The 24121-nt window shown below is 49.0% G+C and overlaps 1 protein-coding gene across 1 annotated transcript in view; it reads right to left on the bottom strand.

Moving 5' to 3' along the window:
* The window catches only part of CREB3L1 (cAMP responsive element binding protein 3 like 1), a 54268-nt gene that overhangs the window by 24295 nt on the left and 5852 nt on the right, over nt 1-24121 (bottom strand). The window contains exons 2-3 of the mRNA XM_074230545.1: nt 4971-5199; nt 620-822 (exon numbers count right to left, since the gene is read on the bottom strand). Coding sequence (XP_074086646.1) covers nt 620-822; nt 4971-5199 — 432 coding nt within the window. The remainder of the gene's footprint in view (nt 1-619; nt 823-4970; nt 5200-24121) is intronic.

Below are 24121 nucleotides of genomic sequence, written 5' to 3'. Positions count from 1 at the left end.
GACAAGAGCCCAGAATTGGGGGTTAGAGGATCTGGGGTCAAATCCTACCTCTGATGTTAACTATCTGTGTGAGCAAGTTGCCCTCTCTCTGAGCCTCATTTCCTTTTTGATAAAACGATGGAATTATATCTGAAGACCTCTATGGTCCAGCTCTCAATCTGGGCTACTAATTGTGATAGCCTTAGTGATCACCTATTCCAGTCTCCTCATGGATCCACAGGTTATTTGAGCTGGGCTGAACCTTACAATCCCTGTTTCTTCCTAGCCCACTTACAGAAGAGGAAAACGAGGGCCCTGAGGGGGTGGAAGCTTAGTGGAGGGAGTGTTGGGAAGGAGATTGGGGTTTGCAGCCTAGTTCCATCCATCTTTAGCTGACTTTTTTCAGGCCTCAGTTTCCACACCTGTAAAATGGGGCTTTGTCACAGGATCATGTAAAGGAAAATACTCAGCAATCTTTGGAATTTTAGCCATGTATTGGAGGGTGGGACCCTCCCAGGCCAGGTTACCGTTCACTACCCCCTCTTGTGGCACGTCCCTCCTTCCCCCAGTGGACATACAGACAAATACCTCTCTTCCTTAGCACTGGGGCCTGGGAAGATGCCCAGAAGCCAGGGCTCACCTCGAGGGGGACAGGCAGCCGGGAGAGTGGGCCGAGGTTAAACAACGGCATGTCGGTGGAGGTGGTGCTGACTGGGCCTGGGACCACAACTGGTGAGGGGGCTGCCAGCTGATCTCCGGGCATCTCGGGCCCCAGGTTCTGCTCCTGTTTTACCATGATAGCACATAGTTTATGGCCCAGGGCCCATGCTCCATGCTCCAGTTCTGGGGAGAAAGGGTTTGATAGGATTTAGAGCCCACAGACACCTTGGAGATCATGTTGTTTTACCCCTCTTTTGCTTTACAGATAGAGAAACTGAGGCACAGGAGGGAAAGTGACTTGTCTAAGGTCAATCAACTCTTCCAGAAAGAGCTTCAGGATTTAATTTTGGGTCTTCTAATATCATTTGCATTGCTTTTTCTACTACGTCATACTTATTATCATGAAATATCCCACCTTCATAGTAGCAAGGGCCAGTCCACCGGGCACCCTTTATCCCAGACATGAGGAATGGTTACACTCTTTCTCTCCCATGGGCCACCCAAGGAATCCAGAAGACCTGGCTCCAAATCCTAGTTGTCATTTATTATCTGGGTGACTTTGGGCAAGTCACTTGGTCTTCCTTAGCCTCAGTTTCTTCATGTGCAAAAATGAAGAGGTCAGACTAGTTGATCTCCAAGATCACCCCAGCTCCAGTTTACGAACCTATGATTTTTAGAAATTACCTAGTCCAACCCTCCAATTTTTCAGAAAAGGAAAACCAAGGCCCAGAAGAGATTACTGGATTGTATAATTTAGAATCAGTGAATCCAAATCTCACATTTTTACAGGTGGAGAATAATAATAATGATAATAATAATAATATTTATGGAGTATCTATTATGTTCCTAACACTTTATAATCATTATCTCATTTAATTGACACAATAACCCTATGAGGTAGGTTCTATTATTATCCCCAGATGAGGGAATAGAAGCAAACAGAGGTGAAATGACTTGCCCCAGGTCATACAATTAGTGTCTGAAGCCAGATTTGAATTCAGACCTTTCTAATTCCAGACCTGATGATCTATCCACTGAACCACCCAGCTTCCAAAGGTGGGAAGGAAGACCATGCCAAACTGGAAAGACTGAGAGGTCATTATACACTTTTACTGCGGCTGCTTAGGGAACAGAGGGTATAAAAGGAGAGACCACATTGAATCTCCTGGAAGACCTCAAGTCTCCTGACTTTTGGTAGCCGCTCCTCTCTTACTGCCCCGCCCCCCCACTAAAGAAGGTGTTTTTCCCTAAAAAACAAAGGGAAGTGGGACAGCTAGGTGGTGTAGTGGATGAAGCACTGGCCTTAGAGGCAAAAGAACCTGAGTTCAAATTTGACTTCAGAAACTTAATGCTTACTTAGCTGTGTGACTTTGGGCAAGTCACTTGACCCCATTACCTTGCCAACAAAAAAAAGAACAAGAGGAAGGGAGTTCATGCAGAGGGAGGGTAGACTTCTTGAGTCCTCCAGGTAAGTCTGGACCCAAGAGTACAGCTCCTGCTGATGCCCAGTGGAGAATACTGCCCTCTGCTCTATTGGCATTTGCTGACCTTGAATCTATCTGCATTGTGGAAATGAGATTTTTTATTGGCAGAAGTCTGGTTTTTGGGGAATAAAATATAATTTTTGTTGGAATGGGAGCATTTGACTCCTCCAATAATAAATATTTCCTATAAAACATATTTTTGGAGATAAGACTATGGGTAAATGGAAATGGAGCCAGCTCCCTCACCTCATCTCATTACAACTGAAGTACTGTACAGTACAGTGGAAAGATCACTATATTCAGCGTTACAAGATCTGGGTCCTTTGTATTTGTTAGTTAGAGGACCTTGGACAAGTCACTAGCAATCTGGGTTTCAGTTTCTCCCCTCAACAAAAGGATTTTATCAGTAGTTTCTAAGCTAGGGTTTGGGAACTTATTTTTAAATACTATTTTGATAACTGTATTTTAATGTAATTGATATGCTTTGTTATCCCAAATTTTTCACATTTAAAAATATGATTCTGGGAAGGGGTCCATAAACTTCAATAAGCCTGCTAGCTGCCAAAGGAACAGAAAAAGGGTCAAGGTCTCCTGGGCCAGATGGTCCAAGTTCCAGGCCCTTAGGAGCTGAATCATTGAAATGGCTCTGAGAGAAGTATTTGTTCAGGTTTTTAGAGCCATAGCTTGGTGGTTTTGAGGGAGAGGAAAGAAGATATGCAGGGCCTGAATGACAGAAATAATTTTTCTTAAGAATTGCCTCTAGCTCTGTCCAGGCCCCCAACCCCTTAAAAAATAACTCTCATTTTTTATATCCTATATGCTATATTATAGCTCATCCAAGTCCCTGGTTTTGCAGATAAGGAAACTGAGGTCCAGAACAGGAAAAGGATATGCCCAGGGTGACATTGCCTTTGAGTAATGGAGCTGAGCTCCTTCTATACCCCTGGTATAAATCTTTCCCCATGTTCCCCCAGTTCCTGGGATTTATCTTCTGTCTGTAAAATGAGGGAGTAGAAATTGATGGACCCTAAGGTTCCTTGAATTCTAGGCCTATGACTCTGTGATGAAGTCTTCTTCTTGGTCAGAAGTCAAAAAAGGGATCCTTCTGAATTTAAAAATCTCAGAGCATCTCACTTTTTCTCTTATAGTATATAGGTGAGAAGACCTTAGGAAGGAACCTCTAGGGAGGGATCTGACCTGGCATCTGTATCAGGGCCAGCTTGGCCTTCATTAGAGAGATGTTTTTTGTCCTTGGTGCATTCTGGGGAGGTCTAAGGGAAGCAATAGTGATTTGGGTCCACCCTGCCCCATACCCCCCCTCCACCCAACCTTGGACCCTTCCTGGAGGGCTTGGCAGAAGGTGGAACAGCCACAGGCCGCCCTTGGGGACACCAATATGTTCTCCTAAATTACAGGGCTTAGTCCAAGCCGCCTCTAGGAAGCTGCCCCCAGCAAGGTGCCCACAAACAAATTACTTTAAAAATAGGATCTGTGTGGGGCAGGCTGAGTGGTAAATGGAGCCAGGCTGGGCTGAACTGGGTGAAGACTGGGGAGCAGAAAGTTTGTAATGGGCTGGAACAAGCCACAGGATGGGCTACACCCCTGTCCCCTCCCACAGCTTCCCAGATTGGAGGACAGAGGTCCCTTCCTGGCCTCCATGGACCATGGAAGGGGTCTGAGGGAGTGCAGACAAATAGGTGGTCCTGCTGAACTGAAAAACCTCAGAGCACCATGGAAAACCATTAGGCGTTCCTACCACCCCATGCCAAAACTAGGGTGGGGCAGGTCAGGTTCTACCCTAGCTACCAACATCTGGGGTGGGGAAACACTTCCTTCCCAGAGCCATCTCAGGATGATGAGCCTTTTGTTCATAGGAGTCACAAGGGAAAGAGTGTCCCAGAATTGGCCAAAAGAGCAATGATTGGGGCAGGGGAAACAGGACAGGGGGCAGGCTGTCCCTTCAAGGATAAGGGCACAGTTCCTTTTATTTGAGTAGCATGGTGGAGAAGGCATCCTAGTCCAGCTGTATGCCAAATCAGGTCGCTGTAATGGGCCTCAATTTACTCATTGATCAAACAATGACCTTTAGGGTCATTCTCCTCTAGGTTCTGTCTGGTCATCCCCCTTTTCCCAATGACTAAAGGTGCCCCAAGTGCCAGCACCTCCACATAGCAAGGGCTTCATGAATATATCCATTAAGTCACTGCCAGGAGACTTAGTGAAAGCTTCTGCCAACCTACTGTTGGCCTCATGGCAGGGCATTTATAAAAATCTGGGCAGAAGACTTCTGTGTATAAGTCCCTGGAGAAACCAAAGCAAAAAAGAAGGCCTTCCCTTCCCTTGAGAAATACAGCTGAGTATATATAAGGCAACAACCAAAGCTAGCATTTATATAGCGCTTAAAGTTTATTATTTCATTGTTGGAGGAAGGAATGACCACCTACAACTTGTAGAGAGTTGAAACATGGACTTCTTCTTGGAGGATCTTAGAATTAGAGCTCATGAGGAAACAAAAGTCCATGGGGCCCCATTTTACAAATGAGGAAACTAAGGTCCGTGGTGCCCCATTATGCAACTGAGAAAACTGAGGCCCATGGGGCCCCTTTTTGCAATTGAGGAAACTGAGGTCCATAACCATGACACGTCTAAGAGGTACCACAGGTCATAGATTTAGAGCTGAATGAGATCATGTCATCTAATCTAACTCTCATTTTTATAGGTGGGGAAAAGATCTAGGGAGACTAAAGGATATGAATTGAATTTAAACTCATCTGAGTCCTCACACTGGAACCCAGCCAGCTCTTCTCCTTCCCAACCCCACCATCTCCTGACCATTCCTGTGCTTACCTCTTGGGCTGTCCTCTGTCTTGACTGGAATGAGGGGACTCTGGGGGGCTGAGTCGCCACTCAGGGAGTAACTGTGCTCCGCCTGGATGCCCGGGGTGGGTGGGTCCAGTTCCATGTCCAACAGTGGGTTCTTCTCAGCCAGGATGGGGTCATCAAAGAAACTGCTGAAGAGATCATTGGAGAAGTCCTCCATGTTTTCTGAGAAATGCTCCAGGTGCTCTGGGAAGTGCTGGCAGAGGGAGGAAGGGGGAAAAGGAGAAAGAAGGTCACTGCCTACCAGAAGGTTTTCTCCAAGTAACTAAGCATTGATTTAATTCAATTCAACAAATATGGACCAAACTCTTGTTTTGGCTCTTGGGGATACACAGCTGAAAAATGTCTACTTCTGGGGTAGTTGGATGGGTAGAGCACTGGCCCTGGAGTCAGAAGGACCTGAGTTCAAATTCGACCTCAGGCACTTAATGCTTACTTAGCCGTGTGACCCTGGGCAAGTCACTTAATTCCATTGCCTTGCAAAAACAAACAAAAAATATCTATTTCTAAAAAGAATGTGGCTCCTCAGGGAGCCTAATGGGAGAGAGGGGAGATAACATTCCTATAGATAAGTATAAAACATATTCAGGAGCGATAGGGAGAACAGAGCAAAGTCCTCCATTGTAATGTAGTGCCAAGACCAGGATCTCTGTATGGCTTGGTGATAATTAACTTTTCTATCAATGACTTGGATACAGGTGTAGATGGAACGTTATCAAATTTTCAGATAACACAAGCCAAGGATAAGTAAATAAAACAATTGAGGGCAGAATCAAGATCTAAGGAGATTCCTATGGGTTAAGAAGGGCAGTTATATGGTGCAGTGGATAGAACATGAGGCCTGGATTCAGACAGATTTATCTTCATGAGTTCAAATCTGACCTCAGACACTGACTAGCTGTGTGACCCTGGTGAAGTCACTTAATCCTATCTGCCTCTGGTCCTTCATCTGTAAAATGAGCTGGAGAAGGAAATGGCAAACCACTCCAGTATCTCTGCCAAGAATACCTCAAATGGGGTCACAAAGAGATGGGCACACTGACCATGACAATTAGGTGAAAACATTGGGAGGAACTGAATAAAATGAAATTATATAAATTTAAATGTAATGTTCTAAAATTGGGTGCAGAGAAGTAATTTTTTTTTTTTTAGATTTTTCAAGGCTATGGGGTTAAGTGGTTTGCCCAAGGCCACATGGCTAGATAATTATTAAGTGTCTGAGGTCGGATTTGAACTCAGGTACTCCTGGCTCCAAGGCCGGTGCTCTATCCACTGTGCCACCTAGCTGCCCCAAGAATTAATTTCTGTAGTCCCAGATGAGGGAGACTGCTAAATTCTGAACATTGAATGTAAGAAAAGTCAGTAAGATTGCAGGGCATCTAGAAAAGGATAATTAAGATTGGGAATGGCCCTGGAGATCCTTCTTTATGAAGAGTGAAGGAAGTGGAGGTGTTGATCATGGAGAAGAGAAGACTGGGAGAAATCAAACATGGTAGCTGCCTTGAATTATTTGAAGGCATATGGAACATTTCAAGCTATATCCTGTTTGATTCCAGAGGGCAGAATTAGGAACAACAGGTAGTAAACTTAGGCTCAATGTTAGGAAAAACATTCAACAACTTTTTAACAAATAGTTATCCAAAAGCAGAATGGACAACCTTGGGAAATATTGAATTTCCATTCACTTGTGATCTTTTTTTTTTAATAGTTTTTTTTTTTGCAAGGCAAACAGGGTTAAGTGGCTTGCCCAAGGCCACACAGCTAGGTCATTATTAAGTGTCTGAGACCGGATTTGAACCCAGGTACTCCTGACTCCAGGGCCGGTGCTTTATCCACTACGCCACCTAGCCGCCCCTGTGATCTTTTTTTTTTTTAATTCAATTTTATTTTTCTCAGTCAATGAAAACCTCCATTCTTTCCCTCCAACTTCCCTCTCCTCCACTGGGAAAAACAAAACTCCCAATTCAAACATGTAGAGTAAAGCAAAGCAAATTCTAACGATTGGCCTCCTCCCCAAAAATTATATCTCCATCATCTACATGGTAGCATGTTTCATCTTAAGTCTTTGGAGTCATAGTTGGTCATTGGATTGATCAGAGTTCTTAAGACTTTCGAAATTGTTAATCTTTACAGTATTATTGTTTGGGGGTAAAATGTTCTTCTGGTTCTATTCACCTCACTGTATCAAATCATATAAAATTTTCCTGTGATTTTCCAAAACCATCCACTTCATCATTTCTTTTTTGTTTGTTTTTTTGTTGGTGAGGAAAGGGATGGACTAGAGTCTCTCTCAGGAGTCTTTCAACTCTGAGATTCTGATTACTATTCCTGGAAAGTCTTATTTACTAGAGGAGAAGTCAAGACCTGTGAAATGGTCCTCCACCACCCAACTTTCCTTGGTCCCATTCATTTGATACTGGAGAAGTTGATATAGTCCATGCCCCATAGGAATACTCAGTGTACTAGCGAAGAGTGAATGCATAGGATTCAATTAGATAACACAAAGAAGCATAGCAAACTTCTTTTTTATGCTATTTTATTTTCTCCAATTAAATATTAAAACAATTTTTAACATTTTAAAAAAGTTTTGAATTGCAAATTCTATCTCTTCCTCCCTCCCTCCTCCCTTCCTGAGAGCACAAGTAATACATGAATTTTATTCATGCAGGTAGAGACTGCTAATAAAAGTTGTAGGAATAATGGCACTCTAATAGTTGACATTTTAATTGCATTTTCATCATGTTCCTGTTTTGGTGATGAGGGGACTGGACTCTAAATCTTGTCTGAAGTCCAGCAAACTAGTATTATTGGAGTCAGGGGTCCCAACTTGGAATTCTGGCTCTTTGATTTATTGCCAGTGTGACTGTGAGAAGTTACTTGACCTTCTGAATCTCAGATTCCTTATCTGTAAAATGAAGGGTTGGACTATAACTTCTTGGCTCATTTTGAGTTCCAGGACCATGGTATCCTGACCTCAGCCACCATCAAATGCAAACTACCTAAGCAAGAATTCTTTCTATACCATTCTTGGGAATGGTCACCCAGACTTGTAGCCATAGGGAGGCTCATTTTTATCTGTGGCTGGATTTGAATTCAGGTCATCTTGCCTGCAGATCCAGTGCCTTATCCACTGAGGTTGCTTCTAACTTCCAGGTGGAGGCAGTTCAAATGATGAAGAAATTCTGACTAATACTAAGCTGAAATATGATTAGTTCTTTATTTCTCATTCTTCTCTATTTAATAGGACACGCCCACTCTTTCCACTGGGCAGCCTTTCGGACACTTGAAGGAAGCTGCCATGTTCCCTCTCCCTACAGTCTTCTCTTCTCCATGCTAAACATCCCCAGTTCCTTCAATTGATTCTTCTAGAGATAAGAGACCCCAAACCCCAGAATGCCCTGGGATCGGAGTGGGGCCACAGCTTCTAATCCAGCGAGCAGGTTCTTAGCCATGGCTGCTGTGAGTTTGACCAGGCACCAAGAGCAGAACCCCAAAATCATCATCATAGAACTTGGAGGGCCCTCATTGACTATCTGAAGAAATGTCCTCTCTAGGACACATCTGATGAGTGGTCAGCCCAAAGATGGCCAAGGAGGGAAATGTTACCAACTCTAGTTGCTAAAAGGTCCATCTTGCCCAAGTCTGAGTCTTAGCGACTTCCCCCCATGCTCTCTGGGGTCGAACAGAGCAAGAGTCATCTTTCTTTCCCAGAACTACCTTTCAGATCCCTGAAAATGACTCTTAAATTCCATTTAAGTCTTTTCTTCAGGATCACCATCCTCAGTTCCTTCATTCAACTATGACCCTGAGATGCTTCCTGCTTCTAGTGGCCCTCTTTTGGATGCTCCCCAAAATAATCAACTTTTTTTTTCCTTCTAAATTCTGAGCCCTCAGAATTGAACACTCTATTGTCAATGTGGTCAGACAGGGGCAGAGTATAGCAAGACTATCATTTCCTTATTCCTGGAAGTTCTGCCTCTCTTAATGTGGCTCAGATCCCATTGGTCTTCATGGCTACCATTTCCCATTACTGGCATGCTGAGCTTGTGGTCCACTAAAATCCCCAGATCTTTTTTCTGATCAGTGTCCATCTAGACACATTCCCACACTAATCCCCTGTGACTTCTCAAGTTACTTTTATTACTCTTATGATATTTACAACAGGAAGATGAGGCAGGAATTCCCATTTGACAGTTGAGATATCCAAGGCCCAGAAAGATCAGATCACTTATCCAAAGTTACAGAGGCAGCTGCTTCCACAACTGGAATGCAGAGCTCTCCAATCCCAGCCCCGTACCCTTTCCATGACCTCCCATTGATATTTCTTGGGGTGTACCCCCACAGAACTCGGAAATTAATTCTCTGCTCTGGGGAATCTGACGCTTAACGCTACAGCTCTTGCCCAAGTTGCCCCTGGAAAGGAGAAGCTGAAGGCAGAAGGAGGAGGAGGTCAGGGGCCTGCTGGAGAAGCCAGGATTTTCAGTTCACCCTCTGCCTAGAAACATGTGGGAATGTTTTCATCTGAGTAATGGTGTCATCTGACCACAGGCCAGAAGGCCCTCTTTCGCTAATCCCAGATCTTATCCCTTTCTGGCCCATAACCTGCGGATGGGACCCTGTTGCCCGTACTCTCAGAGAAGGCCCCCCACCCTCCCTCTCAGTCCTTAGCCAGAGGTCTTTGCCTAATTTTCCAATTGGATCTCCTTTATCAGGCTAAGCCTGAGAGCGGGGAGGGAGGAGATAGAAGGCTGGTGAGTCAGATGCTAAGGTATTCCTCCAGCAGCTTCTACTCAAGAGATAAGGACTTGCCAATAAAGTTCCCTACCCCCACCCACCCAGACTTAAGAAGGCCTTTTCCCCAGTGTTTGGGGGCCAAGTCCCTGAGGGCCTCAGTTCAGGGAAACAAGTCCGGGAACTGGGCCTTTGGGCCAGGGTTCAGCATTTGCCCCATCCCCACTGGGCTCCCTACTCTCCTCCCTTCCTCTTCTCCCCCACCCCCACTGGCCACAGCAGCCAAAATCCAACAAAGAACTTAGCTTCCCAAGTTTTACAAAGGAATATTCCTTGAAGGGGAGGGGGCAGCCAAAGGGCATGAGCCCTTGCTAGTGATGGGAGATACTCTTTTTCCTTGGCTGGGGTGTGATGGTCCTGTTCCTATTCTTTTCGGGGGCTCCTAAGGGAGTCTAGAGAACTGTTTCCCCCTCTGCCTTTTAACTATAACCCTAACTCCCTCTAAGATTCTGGCCTGAACTCAGCCCGGCTATGCTGGGAACCCCAAGTTATACATCAAACCCTCTTCCCTGCCCCCTGCCCACAGGATGGAGTGATTATGCCAAACTTGGGATTGGAAAGACCTGGGTTCAAGGCCTGTCTCAGACTCTAGTTGTGTGACCCTAGTCAAGTCATTTGAACTTGGCAACTAAGTGGATAGAGCTCTGAACCAAGAGCCAGGAAAACCTGAGTTTAAACCTAACTACAAACTCTGGCTAGCTGTGACCTTGCTCAAGTCACCTAAGTGTTGTCTGCCTCAGTTTCCTCAACTGGAAAAGAAAGAGAATACCACCTCTCTAATCATAGTTGTTGTGAAGATCAAATGAGATATTTCAAAATTACCAAATGAATGTTAACTTCCCTTTGCTCTTTCCTTATGTATATGTGTGTGTGTGTGTGTATATTTACATGTCTTCCATAAAAATCACTATTTAAATGGGAGCTTAACATCATCATCATCATCATCCTCTTGCAAAGGGCTTATTAACAGCTTGTTGACTATCTCATCAGAGTTCCCCCTGCAGGGTCCCCCATCTTTGCTCATAGGATCACAGATTTATAACTGGAAAGGGCCTTAGAAACTGAGTAGTCTGCTCTCTTCATTTTAAAGATTTCTAAGGGAGTGACTTGTCTAAGGTCACACGGGTCGATAAAGCCTCAAAGCTAGGATTTGAACTCAGATTCCCCTGAGGCCAAATCTCACTCCCAAAGCATTCGGGGTATTATTAGACTGTGTGGAATCTAGGTCAGTTTAATTCTGGCATCTGAGCACTGGCACATTGTGGTAGATACCAGCGAGTATCTGTTGAATTGATTTAACTTGAATTGTGGTAAGACTGAGCATGGAAGCAGAAGCCAGGAGACCTCAATTCCAGCCCTGGTTCTGTCACCGATTACCCCACGTTGGCTAAGAGTAAGCCACCTCCCTTCCTTGGGACTCAGTTTTCTCCTGTGTAAAATGATGAAGCTGGACTAGGGCCTAAAGGGTTAAAGAGGAGACCCAGCTAAGTATATATAGAATGGAGGAAAGGCCTAGATTCAGTTAGATGAGTTGGGCCGAGTCCCAGTTCTTCCCATTGCAATCCATAACCCCGGGCAATTTGGAGCCTTAGTTTCCTCATCTGTCAAATGAGAAGGGCTAGATGGTGACCGAGGTTGCTTGTAGCTCGGTCTGTGATCTCATCAGATGATCATCTCCACCCCCCCTTTTCTCTCCCAACTAATTAAACTGGGGGGGGGCATTGGTCAGGTGGCATCCGAAGCAGGCTCCCCCAATAACACACTGGAGTACTCTGTTACCCAGAGCCTGACTCTTTCCTTTCCTGCCCTTCAGCTCCAAAGTGGAGGGGCAACTCCCAGCTCTGACCCCTCCCCCAACCTCTTTTTCCATCTCTCTAAGGGACCCCAGGCGGGGCCACAGGAGCCCCCCTCCCACTCAGGGCCTAGGTGCAGACCCAAACAGAAGGCCCGGGCTTGCAAGGCGGGTGTGCGGGAGGCTCGGGGTCCTCCAGGCCTGGAGGGCCGGGAAACCAGATGAGAAGCCTTAAGATTGTTCTCCCCTTCTCTTGGCATAGTTTTTTCCTACGGACCGGCCAACACAAATCTTCCTTCCAGCTGGGACATGTGCAGCAGCTGTCTGGCCTGCCCTCCCAGGGAGGAAGGCGCTGCGGGAGCCCCACACCTCCTCACCGCCGGGCTCTGGGTTCAAATGCTACCCGGGGAGCCTGGCACAAGCGCTTTCTTTGCTCCAAGGGCTTCCTCACTGGCCCTCTTGCTAAGGGGGCAATCTGGACTGGAGAGATGAGTCTTCTGGCCCTCCCTGCCCTGGGGAGTGGTCCCCCAGCTCCCGCGGGGTCCACAGGGGAGGGGGCGGGGGACTGGAGCTGTCCAAGCCCGCCCACGGAGGACTCTGCCCCGTCTGCCCCCGCTGCTGCGAGGCAGTGGCGGTAGCGGGCTCGGCCAGGGCCACGGGGCCGGGGCCAGAGGACCAGGGCCACCGGGGGGCTGGGGCCACGAGGCCGGGGCCACAGGACCAGGGCCACCGGGGGGCCGGGCCAGAGGACCAGGGCCACCGGGGGGCTGGGGCCACGAGGCCGGGGCCACAGGACCAGGGCCACCGGGGGGCCGGGCCAGAGGACCAGGGCCACCGGGGGGCTGGGGCCACGGGGCCGGGGCCAGAGGACCAGGGCCACCGGGGGGCCGGGGCCACAGGACCAGGGCCACGGGGGGGGGGGCGGGGGGCCGGGGCCAGAGGACCAGGGCCACGGGGCCGAGCCAGAGGACCAGGGCCACAGGACCAGGGCCACCGGGGGGGGCGGGGGGCCGGGGCCAGAGGACCAGGGCCACGGGACCGGGCCACAGGACCAGGGCCACAGGGCCGGCCCCGGCCCAGCGCCTCCCGGCTGCTCCGCCCCCCGCGGCTTAGGGAGGAGCCGCGCCCGCCCATTGGTGGGCTCGCCGAGGCCGCAGCCAATGGCAGGCGGCGGTGGGAGGAGCCGGCGGCGAGCCGGGAGCGAGAGGAGCGCAGGGTTAGGACGGAGGAGCCGCGGCCCGGACCGTCCTTCCTGGGGCGGGGGGACCCCAGCCACCATCCGGGCCTCTGGACGCCTCGGGGGGCCGGAGCCCCTAGAAGGGGGCCCCTGCTGAGAGCAAGGGGGCGGGCCTGGGGGCGCCCCGGGGCTCCCCGCGCTTCCCGGGGGCTCAGGCCTCCCCCGGGGGGCTTCGGGCCTGGCCCTCAGGACCCCCCCGGCTTCCCGGGCCTGGCCAGCAGGGGCGCAGAGCTGTCTTGCGGGGGCCCAGCTGCCTTGCCCCCACCCACCTGCCCTGCAGCCCCCACCGCCTCCCCTTGCCTGGAGTCTCCCCGTTTCCCCCCATTGACCCGCCGGGGTAAGCCCCCCGGCTCCGGCCTCCCCGCCCCCTCGCCGGCGGAGGGAAAGGAAGCTCAGCTCTAGGAACTCCTCCCAGGGGGCGCCGATGGGGGACAGCCTTGCTCCCCCAGGCCCGGCGGCCGCAGCCCCCCAGCCCCCAGGGCTTCTGGGGGAGAGCTGCATTCCTGGGAAGTGACTTGCCTCTTGGTCACCGAATGGCCTGAAGGGCCGCTGCTTAATCATTGTGTCTTTGGGGGGAAGGAGGCTGGGAGAGCTGGCTCGCTCGCAGGATAAGGTCATGGAAAAACAAGGGAACCTCAGAAGCCACCGAGTCCAACCGCCTCATTTGACAGATAAGGAAGCCGAAAGGGAAATGACTTGCCACGGTCACTCCGCTACTCACTGGCAGAGACCTCAGGCTCAGGAATGTTTTTTTAAATAAATCATGACGCTCAGACTGGTCATTTTTGGTCCAATTTGTGCCCTGTCCCAAGGGAGCAAGGCATGGTCCAGGGGCTACCAAAGATGTGGCAGAAGTCGAACATCCTCTCGGTTGACAATCGGGACCTCGGGTCTGGAAACAGTCACCGGGCAGAGGGAAGGGAAGAGCCACGGAGACCCACGGGAAGGGACAGAGGTGAAATCTGACTGATTATAGAACACCGTCACCGTCACCAGCCTTCACTTAGATTTAAGATTGCAAAGGAATCATGTATAGTGTTCCACTGGAGTCTTGGAGATTATCACTCACATTTTACACATGGGAAAACTGAGGGAGAGAACAGAACAGTAAAGTGACTTGCTTGGGCTCTGAGGCAGGATTTGAGCCCAGGGGCTTCCAGACTGGAGTTCAGCACCCTATCTACTCCACAATTAGCACAGCATCCCCTCACTTCAATTCATGTGCTTGTCATGGTATTGCCCTGATACTGTGGTCTACCTCAAAAATGAATGAGGACTTAAAAAAATGATAAAAGAAAATGAATGGGGATCTCAGTATTTCGTTGGAGAGTATACACTTGGAGTATATAAGTCATAGTTGAGATTCAAACCCAGAACCCCCCCCCCCCACACACACACACCAATCCAGTGCTTTTCCCTTCTCTCCCTAGGAAAGAAATCTCCCAGAACTGAGATTCCTCCCACCCCCCCAGCCCCCCTCTGGATCTGCTTCGTTCTCCTCCCATGGCTGATGGCAAGGGACATCTGAGGCAGGCGATGAGAGGAGACAAGGCCAGCACCATTCAGGGGAATTGGGAGTCAGGGAAGCTGGGGTCCAATCTAAGCTGCCAGATTTAGGAAAGACCCCCCCCTTCCCCTATTTACTCACAAACTTTCTGGGGCCCCAGTTAAACCCTTCCTTGTTCCATCTATCTAGGTCACTAGCTTCTGCTAACAACCCAGTATGCTCTGAAGCCTGGAATGTATAGGACAGGTTCAGTCTCAAAGCCTCATCCCTTAGAGCCTTGGCACAGGAGGCTTGGCACCTCCCCAAGGTGGGGGAGGAATCAGGGGCTCCATGTGGTCCCAAAGGCCTCAAGTCCACCTGGGCTGAGCTCTCCTGTTCTCCTCTGCACTTCCATCTTGGGCCTTGAGGAGACTTCCTGACCCAGAAGGATTGTGGGGGAAGGGGTTGATTCCAACCTCAGACTCACTCATCCCTCTCCTGCCCTCCCCGTCCCATGAGAGGCCAATGAAGAGGTTTCATATTTTCCCCCTACCAAAGTTCCCACCACAGAGTCTAGCTGACTGAATAAGCAGAAATTTCTAAGCATTCATACACACACTGCCGACCACACCAAGCCATGTGTTTGGGATTGCGATGTCATATAACTGAGCTCCAGGCTTCCTGGAGGCCCTGCTGCCTCACTGCATGGGGTACAAGACCCTGGGGAAGGAGCCAAGACTGGGCGGTGAAGAGGGTTGGGTGGGTGGGGTGGGAGAGAGTGCTTTTTTTCCCTAATGGGTTTCTAGAATCTTTTTTCCCTCCCCTTGTGGTTTTACTCTGTGCCAGAGTCAAAGGGCACTAAAGAAAAGAAAAGAAAAAGCCAACTTGGGCCCAAGCTCCTGTTTTTGGGCCTTCAAGTTATTCCATACAATGTTTGAACTGGAAGGGTCTTTCCCAAACTGGTCAGTCATCAGAACATAGATTTAGAGCTGGAAGGGATCTTAGAAGGCAGTATGCTTCTTTTGCAAATGGGGAAACTGAGGCCTAGAAAGGGGAACTGAACTGGGATTCCAAACCCAGAACCCTGATACCAAATACTCACATTGAATGCCCCTAGGATGCTCCTACCCCCATGGAAAGAGAAGAAGCTCACTGACTGTGTCCATGTGGTCCTCTACCCCCACCAGGGCCCTCGCCACGAGCCATGATTCTTCGCCCCTGCCTTTGTTCTCCAGTAATCCCATTCCCCATCCCCAAGCCCAAGGTGTCTACTTTGGGAAGCTGGTCTCATCCAGACTCAGGCCCCTCCCTTGAGCATTGAACATCAGACTGGGCGGCTGTGGTCCAACTGGGAAGCCAAGCCCTGTCTGGGTCGGAGGAGGCCGATGGCGAGGGGCACAGCCCCAGGCTGGAATTAACTCTAACTGGCATAGGCTGGCGACACCAGAACTGGCATCGGTTCCCATATAGCCAAGCACAGGCCCACTGGCAAGCTAAAGGTTTGTGTGCTAGGCTCTGTTGAAGAAGATCACGACTACTTGGAGGCAAGTCCTCTCACCTCAATCTGGGCGCTCGCGAGCCAACCCAGACCCAGAGGACTAAGGCAGGGTGAAGAGAGAAGGTAAACACCATGCTACTGTAGTGGGCACTTAGCCTCTCTGCGCCTCGGTCTCCTCATCTGGAAAATGGGAGCAACACTGGGAATATCTCCCAGGATTGTTGTGAGACTCAGACAAATAGCACACACAGAGAAATGTATAGATAGATTATATATACTCATATCTATGGACATGCATATGTTTAAAGTCTGCAAAGCACTATATCCACATACAGACATGTGCATTGTTAAAGTTTGCCAAGCATCATGTATAGACATGTATATGCACACACAATTTGCAAGGTGCTCTATACACATACATGTGGACACATGTACAATCTGCGAAGTACTATCTCTACCTCTACATACACAAAATGTATTTTGCAAAGCACTACACACACACACACACACACACACACACACACATACAGTTTGCAAAGATATGGGTGCACATATATCTTTTGCAAGGCACTATATATTTACATATTTCTGCATATTTTTAAAGTTTTCAAAGTACTTATATACATACATACACACAAGTATTTGCACAGCCCACATACACACATGTGTACATAAAGGCCTAGATATATGTGTACAGGTTTCATTTACAAAGCTATATATTCACACATCTATGTGCAGACATTTAAAGTTTGCAAAACACTATGCACACACACACACACACACACATATTTGTGCATATTTTTAAAGTTTTCAAAGGGCAGTTAGACAGTGGAGTAGATAAAGCACCGACCTTGGAGGCAGGAGGCCCTGTGTTCAAAGTCAGTCTCAGATACTTGATGCTTTCTAGCTGTGTGACCTTGGGCAAGTCATTTCATCCTGACTGCCTTGCCTCTGAGGCCATCTCGAGGTGTCATGATTTATATCTGACCACTGGACCCAGATGGTTCTGGAGGAGAAAGTGAGGCTGGGGACTTATCCCAGCCCCCCCCCCCCCATATCCAATTCACCGGCTTGGCATGGCATCACCTCCCTCATGTCATGGTCTTTTTGGAGAAGGAAAGACAAGCAACAAAAACAAAATACACACCTAGGTGTATATATATATCTAAAGTTTGCAAAGTACCAAAACTTCACATATATATGTGCATAATTTAAAATCTGCATAGCATTATGTACATACACACATGTGTCTATGTGTAAAACACTTTATATGCATATGTTTAGTTTGCAAAGCACTATATATATTTACACCTAGGTGCATCTATCTAAAGTTTACATATCTATCTATCTATCTATTACATATCTATATCTATTTGCATGTATATCTATCTATCTATCTATCTATATACCTAGGTATAGCTCCATATAGTTAAAGTTTGCAATGCATCATAGAAGCACCTATATATTTAAAGTTTTCAAAGCATTATATATCCATGCATGAACATACCAATATTGAAAATTTGCAAAGCATTCTCCTCACAGTGATATATGGAGAGAGAGCTTTAGTTTTATGTTTAGAAAGCACTAAATATATATTCATATATGCAGACACATATATCACTATGCTCTGTATAAAGGAAGACTCGCTTAAGTGCTATTATGAATGTCCTAAAATCCGGGAAGGAGGTCAGAGATTATCTAATCCAAGTTCACAAAGGAGTAAGTGAGCTCCCCAAGGTGATAGAGTGACTAGAGCACCAGAATGAACTGAGTGTGAATCCTGCCTCAGAAACTTAGTAGTTGTGTGACTCTGGGGAAGTCACTTCCTGTCTCTTTGCTCATCTGCAAAATGACAATCTTGGAGACTCTTTCTAGCTCTAAATTGATGAAAAAGAAAAATTAAAAGAGATGCTGTGAAGATTTGAACCTAGATCTCTTGACTCTAGCTCTTTGATCAGGTGAGCTGACTCTACCTGAACCTATATGCCACTGCCCAGATAGGGAGACTCCAAGATGCTATCCCTCCCCCCACATCCCCCCTACCCCCCCCAGGGTGAGCCTGCCTAAGAATCCACAGAGCCAGATTCCAGGGAGGGAACCAGACCTTGGCCAGAGTAGCGAGAATTTGAGGGGTGCATGGTGTATATTGGGTCTCTGGTTGAATCTTAGATAAACCACCCCTGCTCTCTGGGCCTCAGTTTTCTATTCTGTAAAATGAGGCTCTTGGACGGTCACCCAGGTCCCTACCAACTCTAAGTGCTCTCCTTGGCCCTTCCCTCCAGGTCTCCGGCCTGGTGAGGGGCTGTCGTCGTTGTATCCCCAGTATAGCCTTGGCCTATACACTCGTGTTCACTTGTATTTCGAGGCCCCATTTCTCTCTCTGTCTGCTTCCTTGGCCCAGTGACTGGGGGTGGGGTAGCGAGGGGGGATGCCAGATCCCCCCAGCCTGACCCTGGACAGCCAATCGGCTTCCCTCAACAGCCAAGTGGCCCTCCCCTTTCCACAGACATCCCAGACTAGGTGAGCCTTGGCAGCGATGCCGCCCCAACAGAGTTGAGGCCAGGTCACTAAGGAGGAGCGACAGACGGAAGCTTCGGAGAGGCTGGTTTAGGCTCTGATGTAAGGAAAAACTTCCTCATGGCCACAGTGGAACAACAGGAGCTCCTTCTCACCAGAGGCCTTCGGGCAGAGGCAGACCTCATGGAGGACTGGGTTTTGGATGGATGGCTTTTTAAATGGAATTTTTTTTCCCCAATGAACAAGCATTGACTTTTTTTCCCTCCCACCTTCTCCTGTTCTTGAAAAGAACTAGGACCCCTTATTAAAAAAAATACAGTCAGGCAAAGCAAATTTCACATTAGCCATGTGAAAAAATACATGTCTCATGTGGCATCTCCAGTCTGTGGGGTATTTCAATCAATCAGCAAAGCATTTGTTCACCTCCTGCCACAGGCTAAGTTCTCTGTGAAGGTCTGGGGGCTACAAACAAATGTTGATTTGATGTGGTATTTACAGCTTAGGATGGAAGTCACAAAGACCTGGGTTCAAATCCCAGCTGGGTGACTTCTGGGCAAGTCTCTTCTCTCTGACCTTCTTCACCTTCCTCAACTGTAAAATGAGGATGATCATGATACCCATAGCTCCTCTCCATCAGGGTGCAGTGAGACTTTAGTGAGACGATGGTGTTTGCACACTTCAAAGTGCATTAGTTAGTAGTCGTATTAATTGCATAGAAGATTCTGTTCTGGGTACACTTTACACTGGGCTGAATGTACCCCAAGATCATATTAAGCTGGAGATTCAGAGAGCCCAGGAAAGTGATTGGTTGACAGGGATCCCTCCATCTCCCCCGTGTAACATGACAAGGTGTTTGTCATTTCGGTTGGACCTGCTCCGTGGGGTTGGCAGCACTGTTCAAGGCAGGCAGGGAGGGGGAGGCCAGGGTTCCATTTTGGACTGGTTTTGAGGTAGAAGAAGGAGGGCTGATAGTGGAGCCCACGAAGGCCAGTAGCCTTGGCTCCTGAGGATTCCTGCCCCCTCCTCCTTGCTCACGTCCAGGGGCTGGGTAGGACTTCTCCCCATCAGGTCTGGTCTGGTCCCTCTCATCCAGTCTCCCTGGAGGTCTCTCTTTGCCCAGGTTTCCCTCTCCTCTCTCCACCTTATCCTAGGTGGACTTGGCTGCGGCCTCCCCTGCCTCTTCTCCTCAGCTCCCTGGGGCCCCATCTCTGCTCACCCTGAGGTAAGCCGGCCGCCTTCGAGAGGGTGTGAATGGAGTTGGAGCCACACTGGATCTGGGATGCTGTTCCCCTGGGCTGGGGGCCAGCTGGAAGGAGCTCATTGGGTTGCAACCGACAGGCCGGGCTCCAGGGTTCTGGCAGGAATTCCCTTGGCCTCTTCCCTCCCCTAGGCAAGCAAGCCATCCTCGCTTCCAGAGAGGTCAGTGGCCCCGTTTGAATTTTGCTCAGGTTTTATTTTTGGAAGGAGCCGTGTGCTGGGGAACTGGGCTATTTCGGTGGCTCGCCCCTGGGGGAGGTGTCAAAACCGGGGCCCCTGGGGATGGGCCTTGAATCCTGACTAGCCTGACCTTGCTTCATCTCCCTAAGCTCTGAGAAACAGGGAGTGGGGCACCCAATGAGAAAAGACCTCATTCTGGTCTCTGCTCCCACTCCTGACCCCCTTTATTGTAACCTTGTAAAACCTAGAACCCTGGCTTGGCCAGAGTCCCAGCTCCTAACATAGATATGGAGTCAAGACGTTCTGGGGGACAGTCTAGATCTAGAACCCCACACACCAGGCAACATGGTAGGGGGCTGGCCCAGGAGTCGGTAAGACCTGAATTCAAATGTGGCCACAGACACTCACTAGCTCTGAGGCCCTGGGCAATCACTTCGCCTCTCTGGGATGCAGTGTCCTTATCTGTAAAAAGGTAAGGGTTAAGGGGCAGCTAGGTAGTGCAGCGGATAGAGCACCGGCCCAGGAGTCAGGATTACCTGAGTTTAAATGTGACCTCAGATGCTTAATAATTGCCTAGCTATGTGACCTTGGGCAAGTCACTTAACTCCATTGCCTTGCAAAAACTAAAAGCCAAAACAAAACAAAATGGTAAGGGCTAGAGTTGATGGGCTCTATTGTCTCACCCAACTCTATAACTAGGATCTTATTTCAGTGTGGCAGCCCCCAGAGAACACGTTTTGGGGGCTCAGGCTATTGCTTGTTTCTTCCTCCTCTGTCTCCCTCTCCCCCCGCCTCCACAAAAAATCACATCTGCTCATGGGGTCACCCTGTCCTTTGAGCCACTCCCTTCTCCCCAAGCAGGCTGGAGAGGGCTCCCCGGGGCGGCAGAGGCCTGTCCTCTCCTTGGCTGGTGCCTGGAAGACCTGTGGGGTATGTAGGCTCAGGTGCCCAGGTCCAGGGTAGACCCCAGGTTAGGGGGACTCAGGGCTAGGTTTGACATCACAGAGCAGAGAAGCCGGCGAGCCCCTCCAGCTGGGGCCCTTCCAGCTGGTCCAGATGTCTCAGGAATGTGCTGAGTACAGAGCTCTACCTCCATCATCTTCCCTTCTTTTCCAACCCCTCACACGCTCTTTCCTTCCCCCCACTCCCCCTTGTCCCCCCCCCCAACTTCTTTTCTCTTTCATCTCTTTTTGGCAAAGGCCTTGAGTAAAAAGCCAAATTTATCCAGGACCTCTCCCTTCCCAGGACAGCCCCCACCCAACCCCTGAAAGGACCGGCAATAACAAAAACTGGTGTGCCTCTGCCAGGGACCACCACTTTGGGAGCAGCCTCTGAGTGAGGGGCAGGGGTGGTGCGTGTGCGTGTGTGTGTGTGTGTGTGTGTGTGTGTGTGTGTGTGTGTGTAGTCCAAAGAAGATAGTTAATATGATTACTCTAATGTGGAACTGATTTCCAGCTCTGGGAGGAAGAATGACAGTCTTGGAAGGAGCAGGGGCAGAGGAGGGCCTCTTCTCCTTCCCAGGCCAAGGAGACCAGGCCCAGCCAGGGGAGCCCGGGCCCAGCCCCTGCTGGGTTGGATGGGGACTGATAAGAGGAGGTCAAGGAAAGACTTCCCCATCAGCTGGGTGGCCAAAGCAGCTGTGGGGTTTCAGAAAAGGAATGTGATTGGCTCAGATCAAAAGTCTGAATCCAGGGACATGAGCAGCAGGGAAAGGGAGCCTTCTAGGCCTGAGGCTTTGAATGAGTGGCACCCTAGCCCTGGGGCCACCTCTTCCTGCTCCATCTGCAGAGGGGCCAGAAAAGAGGCAGGTCCACAGCGGGGGTGGGGGATGCACACAGAGGAGAAGACCGGACCTATTTTCCCATGGGGGAGAGTTCACGCTGGGGCGAATCCACACGGTCCACTTAGCACCCCCAGTCCCCGAGTCCTCCCAAAGCCGATCAGGAGGGAGCGGCCTTTTGAGGGAGGAGTAATTGGCTTCATCTGTGGCTCTGGCTGGCTCTTGGTGCCTCAGTTGGCTCTGATCTTTGTGATGGGACTAGCTGGTGGGGACACTGTGCTCTTGGCCCAGCCTGGGGTAGATGGCGGGGGAGAGAGGGGAACTGGGGTCAGATTGAGGTTTGGGTCCTGTTGTTTTCCTAATGGGCCTTGGTTCCCTAGCAGGGGCAGATCAAGGGCCTGAGCTCCGGGGCCCTCCACTCGAAGGCAGACCCTTCCAACGGGAGTCATGCTCCTGTGACCACTCAGGGTAATATCATTATATAATACATATGTTATATAATGGAGATCCTCAAGTTTGAGATCAAATCTGGGATGGGCCACTCCAGACCCTCTCTGTACCTTACAGAGATGGGGCAAATCAAGCTTCCCTTAGAAGGGAGCAGGTCACCCCCAAAACTTCCCAAGGGAAGTAAAAGCATAGAATTTAGAGTGAACAGGGGCTTTAGCTCTCATCTAGTCCAATCCCCACCTTTAATGTGAAACTGAGGTCCAGAAAGGCAAGTGACTTGCCCAAGGTCACTCAGATCACCGGTGTGACTTCTGGGATGATAGCTTGTTGAGGCTGGGAGATCCCTTCCTTACAGGGAGTTGACATCAGGGCCATCTTTTATTTCAGCTCAACAAGAGGGGCTGAGTCACCTGTTCCCCTGACCTTAGAGGAATAACCATCATTTCTAGACTCATAGGACTCTAGTCCAACTTCTTCATTTGACATATAGGGAAACTGAGGTACAGAGTGAAAAGGTGACAGAGGCAAGATTTGAACCATATGCCTTTAACTCCCAGGACTCATTGGAGAACCTTCTCTTAAGAGTTCTAGCCCTGGGGTCAGAAGACTCGGGTTTGAATCCCACCTCAGACATTTTCTAACTGTTGGGTAACAACTTCAGTTTTCTCTCAAATGAGGATAACAATCCAGCACCACCTACCCCACAGAGTGACACGGGAAATTAACTTTGCAAGCTTTAAAACCCTACGCAAATGTGCTTTCAGGTAAATGTGAGACCTGGTTATTAATATCAGAAGACACAATGTCCCTTCAAGGTTGGCATCTCTCTCTCTCTCAACCAGGGCCTTAGGGATTCACCCGAGGGCAGAACTGGTTTTGTGGTGGAGCCCTAGAGTAAACTTGATTTCCAGTCCCACCTTGCAGATGGGAACAACCCTTTCTAGGCTATTTCCCCAGAGCAGGGAAAGCTTTCTAAAGGGCCAGGTATTCTGGGACTGCCCGACTGAGTTCACAGATTTGTGAACATAATCTTGCTATTGGGGTAGTGTCACTGGGTAGCAACTGTGGCCAAGTAGTGGGGACTCAGGGCTTTAAAATCCAAGAACAGAAAGCGCTTTACTGAATGTTTCTATCTGAATGCATTCTATCTGAATGTCCTAGCTTGTGGCCACACTCCACCTGGCAGGCTCTTCCAGCCTCCTTGACTCTCTTCTCTTCCTTCCCCATTCCTCAGACCCATCCCCAGCCCAAGCCCTATCCACAATGGTCCACAGAGGCTACACTCTGCAAACCTTAGGCTCTATAGAAGTGGTAGCTCTTATTAGGACTTCTCTTCTCCAGCCTCAGTTTCCCTTTCTAAAAATGATTCTATGGCTATCTATCTATCTTGATTCTCATATTCCTCCCACCTCTGCTTGTCCCCTCTCCCTATGCTTGTCCCCTATGCATGTGGGCATAAACAGAAACATTCTTAGAGGAGAGGATCAAGAATATCAGCAAGAGAGAGGGCCAGGCCAAAGATCAAGGAGGGGAGGTGCTTTCCATTCAGGGAATGCTAGAAGGGAACTCAAGTTTTCTTCAGGGAGGAACAGATGTGGATGAAAGAGATGCTGCCCGTGTGTATGTGTGTGTGTGTGTGTGTGTGTGTGTGTGTCCTGATGAATGCATTCCATATCACATTTGGAGCTGGACAGGTCCTCAGAGAAAGGCTCATCCACTTCCATTTTAGAGATAAACAAAGTGAAGACCTAAGAATTCAAAAGACTTGCCCAGGGTCACACAGGCATTTAGTGGAATTGAATCCAGTTCCTATGACTTCAGAGTCTTGCCACTATAATACAGTGAGTGCCTCTTATGAGACTGGACTCTTGGGGCTACATGAACGTGGATCTCAGGTAGGGCCAGGAACATGGTCGGGACATACCAACTTCTAAGCATCTTGGCTCCCAGTCAAAGCAGGTCAGTAATTTGGAGCTAAAGTCACAAGATGATCTCTAAGGCTTCTCCCTCACTAGGCACTCATACAAGGGCATCCTAAACTATTAGGTTTCCCCATCTAATTCCACTCCCTCCTTTTATAAATCAAGGATGAGAGCATCACAGAGGTTAATTGGTTTGTCCGGGGTCTCA

The sequence above is a fragment of the Macrotis lagotis genome, chromosome 3 (assembly GCF_037893015.1).
Source record: "Macrotis lagotis isolate mMagLag1 chromosome 3, bilby.v1.9.chrom.fasta, whole genome shotgun sequence".
Lineage (NCBI taxonomy): Eukaryota > Metazoa > Chordata > Mammalia > Peramelemorphia > Peramelidae > Macrotis > Macrotis lagotis.
The sequence above is the reverse complement of the archived record's forward strand: the minus strand, read 5'-3'. Positions and strand labels throughout refer to the sequence as shown.